Here is a 7,269-nt window from a genome sequence, read left to right as displayed (position 1 = left end):
AAAAGACTGCGATGTACTCAGAAACAACTTCATCCACAAACACAGGTTAAAGGTCTACCATTGCAAATAAGCCCCATATGAACATGATCCAGAAACCATGCTGTCTTCTGTTATTACACAATAACAGATATGAAACAATGAAAAACAAATACGTTTAACAATTCTGAAATCTGGGATCACCGTGAAACTTGAAAGTTATGAAATATCCCCCCCCCCCCCCCCCCCCCCCACCACACACACACACACAACATCACACAAACAACAGTTAATGTTTAGTCATGAAAACCATGACTTTTACACATTTGACATCTGAGCAGGGAACCTAAACAAAGTAGAGGCACACCATGATGAAAAGGTTAAAACCAATGGCAGGCGTAATGCTGTTCCTGGTGGCAACATCAAAGGCGCTTACTGGACAAAACTATCTAAAAGATAAGATGAGCTCAAAGCATCCACACTGCTAGTCTGACACTTACACATCAGCAATGACACAAAGGAGGAGGCCCATTCACATTTCCTGCAGTGAGACCTTACTTTTTCAACTGTTACGAATTTTGGTCGAAGACCAGAATTCACCATGAAATACAGGACGGTGGTGATGTACGTGGAGATTGGCTGCTTCGTGTCCTGCTTATGTGGCTGGATTCTGGTCTCTTCAACTCTTCCCACAGAGTACTGGACTTTCTCAGAGGTGGGCACCGTAGTGCTGACCACCTCCAACTACTACTCCAACCTGTGGATGGACTGCATCTCAGACACCACGGGGGTGTCTGACTGCAAATACTACCCCTCCATGCTGGCCCTGCCTGGTAGGATACGCTGAGATCTTCAAAACTTTACAGTCTCTCTTTTTAATTTCTACTCAGCTGTTCCTTTAGCTCATTGCTATGTTTTTCTATGTTGAAGATACAATTTGAAGCAGAGAAATCATACAAATTTCTTTAGGTTATCTTAATAAAATGCACAACTGTTATGTTAACATAAACTGTATTTGTTTTCTTTCAGTGTTCTTGCACGCCTGCAGAGCACTGGCGGTCTGTGCTGTCATTACAGGCTTCTTCGGTGGCGTCCTCACACTCATAGGGATGAAATGTACTAAAATAGGTGGGACAGAGATTGTCAATTCAAGGGTGACATTTTCTGGTGCTATCACCTACCTGGCTTCAGGTAAACAATCCTTCAATACATATATGTTGGTTGATCAGTTTTCAAAATAGCCAAAAAGAGGTTTTAAAATACAGCCTCTTTTCTGGTAGGCGGCTGCGGCATGATCACCTACTCGTGGTGGGCTAACAGAGTCATAACTGAATTTAAGAATCCAAATTTCAGGTCACAGAAGTGAGTAATTTTCAAGTGGTATTCATATTATAGTAGCTGATTTTTAAAAATAGATATTAACTTTAAAAATCCATGCAATGAAACACATCTGCATTCACTTCAGGTTTGAACTTGGAGCGGCAATTTTTGTTGGCTGGGGAGGATCCCTTCTTCTTATTTGTGCAGGGGCAGTGCTGGCCTATTTGTCTGGGAAAGAAATCCTACCATCATGGTGAGTAAAATAAATAAGTCCTTAAAGGTTGTAAAGTGGTAACCTTTCTCTATTCGTGGCTGCCTGTATAGCAGGCCACAACTAGCAACCGATAACAGCTTGGATTACCTCACCTTGTGTCTCCTGTTTTTCTAGCATTAGTTCCACCCAAAGGCCACAGAGACCAGTTTCCTACACCACTGCCCGTACCAGACGTACATACATGATGCCGCCCCCATCCTCCAGAGTGACATTAGTACCCCCACTGTATAACAAAGGCATGGATGGCCGAACAACCAGAGCAACAAATAAGACAGATCAAACCTTGGGGAGAGACAGCTTCGTCTGAGCCAGAGGGAACCAAGAGTGAAGAGAACAGGAAACGTATGATTACCCATACAATATGAAGCTGTAGCATAAAGGAGAAATTGCTCTTACTGGTTGGTGTTGTAAATTACATTTGAGTCCACAAGGTGGACGAGGTGTATTTTGTATAAAAATTGGCCAACCTCCTCAAAATTCCATGTCTCCAATCCTCTTTGTACAAGTTCAGTTGCTAATATAAGTTATAAAATGTTTAACAATTGGCCTTTAATGTTTTACTGGTGCATTTCCTTACTTATAATATTCTGCACCAATTTTTCTGTTTGCAAGTTTTTTAATGCTTAAAATCTCTGCAATAAAGTTGTGTCCCTGAATTGCCTGTGCCACCAGTGACTCTTATGTAAATCCTTCTGAATGGGTCCCCTCATTGGGGACTCAATGAGGGGACCAATTCATCTTCATCTTTTTCTTGATATTTCAGAATGGCTAACTGATGTGTTAAAGCATAACATGTCCAACCTGTTACTCTTATTTACCATACAAACTGATCATTTTTGTAATTTTGATCAAGTTGTTGATAAGCATTTTAAAACTTCTTTTTGAGTTCTTCATGTTCATGCCTGGTTTGTGTTGTGGAAAAATAATTTGAGCCCCTCCCTGAGCCTGGTTTTGCCGGAGGGTTGTGAGAATCTGCCGGAGGTTTCTACCTCCAGCAGAAAGGGAGTTTTTTCTTTCCACTGTTGCCAAAGTGCTTGGTCATAGGGGATGTTGGGATTTCTGTATACTATTGTAGGGTATTTACCTTACAATATAAGGAAAGGTATATTATAAGAAAGCCCTCTGTAAAGCTAGAACATCTTACTATTCATCACTGATTGAAGAAAATAAGAGCAACCCCAGGTTTCTCTTCAGCACTGTAGCCAGGCTGACAAAAAGTCAGAGTACTGTTGAGCCAACCATCCCTTTAACATTAACTAGTAATGATTTCATGAACTTCTTCACAAATAAAATTTTAATCATTAGAGAAATTATTACTTAATTAATTACTAATTACTTCCTCCAAATAATCAACGTGTCTTTTAGACCCCATTTCTACAAAACTGCTCAAAGAAGTCCTGCCATTAATTAATGCTTCAATCATAAATATGATCAACCTATCTCTAATGATTGGCTATGTACCACAGGCCTTCAAGCTGGCTGTAGTTAAACCTTTACTCAAAAAGCCATCTCTAGACCCAGCTGTCTTAGCTAATTACAGGCCAATCTCCAACCTTCCTTTCATATCAAAAATCCTTGAAAGAGTAATTGTCAAACAGCTAACAGATCATCTGCAGAGCAATGGTTTATTTGAAGAGTTTCAGTCAGGTTTCAGAGCTCAGCACAGCACAGAAACAGCTTTAGTGAAGGTTACAAATGATCTTCTTATGGGCTCTGACAGTGGACTCATCTCTGTGCTTGTCCTGCTAGACCTCAGTGCAGCATTCGATACTGTTGACCATAATATCCTATTAGAGCGATTAGAACATGCTGTAGGTATTACAGGTACTGCACTGCAGTGGTTTGTATCATATCTATCTAATAGACTCCAATTTTTGCATGAGTCAAAAATGCAAGGTCAAAGGTCAACTATGGTGTTCCACAGGGTTCAGTGCTAGGACCAATTCTGTTTACATTATAAATGCTTCCCTTAGGCAGTATCATTAGAAGACGTAGCATACATTTTCACTGCTATGCAGATGACACCCAGCTCTATCTGTCCATGAAGCCAGATAACACACACCAATTAGTTAAACTGCAGGAATGTCTTAAAGACATAAAGACCTGGATGGCCGCTAACTTTCTGCTTCAGATAAAACTGAGGTTATTGTACTCGGCCCTGAAAATCTTAGAAATATGGTATCTAACCAGATTCCTACTCTGGATGGCATTACCTTGGCCTCCAGTAATACTGTGAGGAAGCTTGGAGTCATTTTTGACAAAGAAAATATCTTGCGCAAATTCTCTAAAATTAGAAATATCCTGTCTCAGAGTGACGCTGAAAAACTAGTTCATGCATTTATTACTTCCAGGCTGGACTACTGTAATTCATTATTATCAGAAATTCCTAAAAACTCCCTGAAAAGCCTTCAGCTAATCCAAAATGCTGCAGCAAGACTACTGGCAGGGACCAGAAAGAGAGAGCATATTTCTCCTGTTTTGGCTTCCCTTCATTGGCTTCCTGTTAAATCCAGAATTGAATTCAAAATCCTGCTCCTCACATACAAGGTCTTAAATAATCAGGCCCCATCTTATCTTAATGACCTTGTAGTACCATATCACCCTATTAGAGCACTTCGCTCTCGCTCTGCAGGCCTACTTGTTGTTCCTAGAGTATTTAAAAGTAGAATGGGAGGCAGAGCCTTCAGTTTTCAGGCCCCTCTTATGTGGAACTTTCTTAAAACTTTCCTTTTTGGTAAAGCATATAGTTAGGGCTGGACCAGGTGACCCTGGATCCTCCCTTAGTTATGCTGCAATAGACGTAGGCTGCCGGGAGATTCCCATGATGCATTGAGTTTTTCCTTTCCAGTCACCTTTCTCACTCACTATGTGTTAATAGACTTCTCTGCATTGAATCGTACCTGCTATTAATCTCTGTCTCTCTTCCACAGCATGTCTTTATCCTGTCTTCCTTCTCTCACTCCAACCAGTCGCAGCAGATGGCTCCGCCCCTCCCTGAACCTCTGCCGGAGGTTTCTTCCTGTTAAAAGGGAGTTTTTCCTTCCCACTGTCGCCAAAGTGCTTGCTCATAGGGGGTCATTTGATTGTTAATCCTCAGGACCTTCTACCACTGTGCCATTGAGAGCATCCTCACTGGATGCTCTCTACTTCCGTCAGTTAAGCTAATCATCTGCTCCGTCAGGCAGGAGGTACTCCGCATTGTATATATTATACATAAAAGCTGTTTTTTTGAATAATATTCATCTACTGACTTGTGTACACACATGCACACACGCACACACACATATATATATATATATATGTATATACACACATATGCACACATCTGTTGTTTGTGAAGCTTGCACACAAGACTTTGACTCACGTGTGCTGTACCAGTGCCATCCACTACCATTCAGATAGTCTTCTCCTCTAGCATCTTGACAGTCATAGTATCCTGTTTTGAACACATAGGTTGAACACCTAAGAATAGTCCTTTCATTCTGGCACAGGAGAACATTCATCTGCCAGAGTTTGCCCACATTACTGAGAAGTTTAGCACAGGGAGTCAGCGTGCTCATTAATAGACACTGAGGAGTGGAGGCCTGATGTAGAACTTTGGCTGGACCCTGCAGAGTCAAACTGAGTCGTGTCATGAGTGCAGCTGGCCCTCCTTGCCGACCCAGATGTACAGACTCTACTAGAGTCAGGAGATGGGTTCAGAGCCATTCAGCAACAATGGTTGACGGGGAATACCTTGCAGGTCACGATAGGTCTTCAGAGCATCAACTGGATGTGAGTGTTTGGAGAGTTCAGTGGCAGTGAATTCTCTCTGAAACCACTGACCCAGAACTGTTTCCCAGGGTCTGTGGTGGAGGCTATTGAGAAGAAAAACTGACCATCCCAACACCATTCTAATGTCTCTGATTTCTTAGCAGGAGGGCCATAGCCCAATAACATGGTGGTAGTTGCTGTTGCTGCTCTCTGCTTGGTATCAGCTTTGCATCCTTCCCTTGATGGACACATTGTTGAGGATGATGGAAATACACATCATGATCTTGAATACAGACTTTGTACTCGAGCCACTCTGCAAAATCTGGTAAGGTCGGCATTGGTGACTGAAGAGGATTGATGAACCACTTAAACTGTACTTGAAGAATGGCAGTTTGGACAGCAGTCTGGTGACATGCAACCCACACTCCAGTTCTAGTCTCCCCTCTTTCCCAAGCTGTTCCAACATTCCGACTAGAGCTTGTACTTTTAGAGGAAAAAGATGGAACCCTCAGCTGTCGCCACTCCAGACAGGAGGCTCAGACAGCACGTCAGTGATCTGCTGCAGGGCTAGTTTGTGAATTTGACCATACGGCTCTACAGGTTCTGGCTGTTGCTGTATGAATCTGCAATCAGGAGAGCATCTTCCAGCTTGAGCTGATCATGATAAAGGTGGGATCAATTTTGCTACTAACTCTCCACAAGACAGTTAATAACTAACTTTAGTAGCTTTAGTAGTTTTTTAAATGTTTATTTTATCCCCAGTTTTTGCTTAAATGAGAAAGCTTCTGCTTTTTTCTGACACTTTCATTCATGACATTACTTTTTGACTGTATGTGTTGTTAAAGCAGGCATATAATGCATGCTTATGAAAAAAAGAGAGAAAGAGCATCACTATATCCACTACACAATTATTTTGTCACCTCTACACGTCTTCAGATATCTTGCCTTTGTTACTTCTGTTTTTCTTTTGCATTGATTGATCACCCGATACACATGAAACATACACAAAAATCTTATTTTAATAAAGAGATTTTAAAAAATTATTTCCAATCTGTAGAAAACAATGTAGGTACAAAGTATTCTGTACCTACGTTGCACATTGTACATTACATTGTACCATTTGCACTCTCCCTCCTGGTCGCTCAGGTAAGCCAATCATCTGCTCTTAGATGTGCCAGGACACAGCGTAAGCTCAGAGAGCTTTTGCTGTGACAGCGCCTAAGTTGTGGAATTTGCTGCCATTGTCTATTTTTAAGTCACTTCTTAAAATCCGTTTTGAATTATTTCTTATTATTCATTTATTTATTTTTGTATTTTTCTTCTGTCCTTAATGATAAGCACTTTACTCATCACTCGCTAAATACAAAGCATTTTATAAATAAAAATGACATACTTTAATTGGAAATCAACGAAAGTGAATTTAATCGGTAATGCTCTCCATTGAGAACGAGTGCCACACACAGTGATCAATTTCTCATATTTCTTAAAAAGTCCTTACTGTAGTACTGAGCCTGTACTTCTGCTGAGATGCCAGAAGATGGTGCTCAAGATTAAATAAACGAATAAAAAGACAATGTTTTCTGTATACTTGGTAGATGTTGCAATCCTACAGATCAGCAGATAACCTCAAAATGTTGTTGAAAAAAAGAACAAGATCATTACAAAAAGCTGAAACGTAAACTTTCAGTGTGTATGACAAGAACTCAGTTTATCTCATAAGATCAGTTTCAAGGGAATCTACTGAGTTTGTTTTATGCTCCTTACGTGTTTAATTCTTGGAGTCTTTTAATGCAGTTTTGCATGTTCTCTCTCTAATTTTCACATTTCTTGAAAGTAAATCTTTGCCTGAATATAAGGAAAGGCATATTGGGTCTACTTTAACTTTCATCTGACGCCAGGCTCAGATAGCTTGCCTTGAAGACTGTGAACTGGTGCTATATAAAATA

General features: G+C 40.6%; 1 protein-coding gene across 1 annotated transcript; it reads left to right on the top strand.

Moving 5' to 3' along the window:
• The first annotated feature begins 487 nt into the window (after positions 1–487).
• On the top strand, positions 488–1,980 carry LOC113016702 (claudin-10-like). The gene is made up of 5 exons (XM_026159742.1): positions 488–809; positions 1,006–1,167; positions 1,257–1,338; positions 1,442–1,549; positions 1,685–1,980. Exons 1-5 carry the CDS (start codon positions 578–580, stop codon positions 1,875–1,877), a joined length of 777 nt encoding a protein of 258 aa, XP_026015527.1. The 5' UTR covers positions 488–577; the 3' UTR covers positions 1,878–1,980.
• The last annotated feature ends 5,289 nt before the right edge of the window (positions 1,981–7,269 follow it).

This window comes from Astatotilapia calliptera, chromosome 23, assembly GCF_900246225.1.
Source record: "Astatotilapia calliptera chromosome 23, fAstCal1.2, whole genome shotgun sequence".
Lineage (NCBI taxonomy): Eukaryota > Metazoa > Chordata > Actinopteri > Cichliformes > Cichlidae > Astatotilapia > Astatotilapia calliptera.
This window is presented reverse-complemented; position numbering and strand designations above follow the sequence as displayed.

Bases quoted from the DNA above. Each gene is read 5' to 3' on its own strand.
- LOC113016702 (XM_026159742.1), top strand. From the start codon at position 578: ATGAAATACAGGACGGTGGTGATGTACGTGGAGATTGGCTGCTTCGTG. The intron at 810-1,005 runs GTAGGATACGCT...GTTTTCTTTCAG, and splicing joins CTCCATGCTGGCCCTGCCTG to TGTTCTTGCACGCCTGCAGA. The intron at 1,339-1,441 runs GTGAGTAATTTT...CATTCACTTCAG, and splicing joins CCAAATTTCAGGTCACAGAA to GTTTGAACTTGGAGCGGCAA.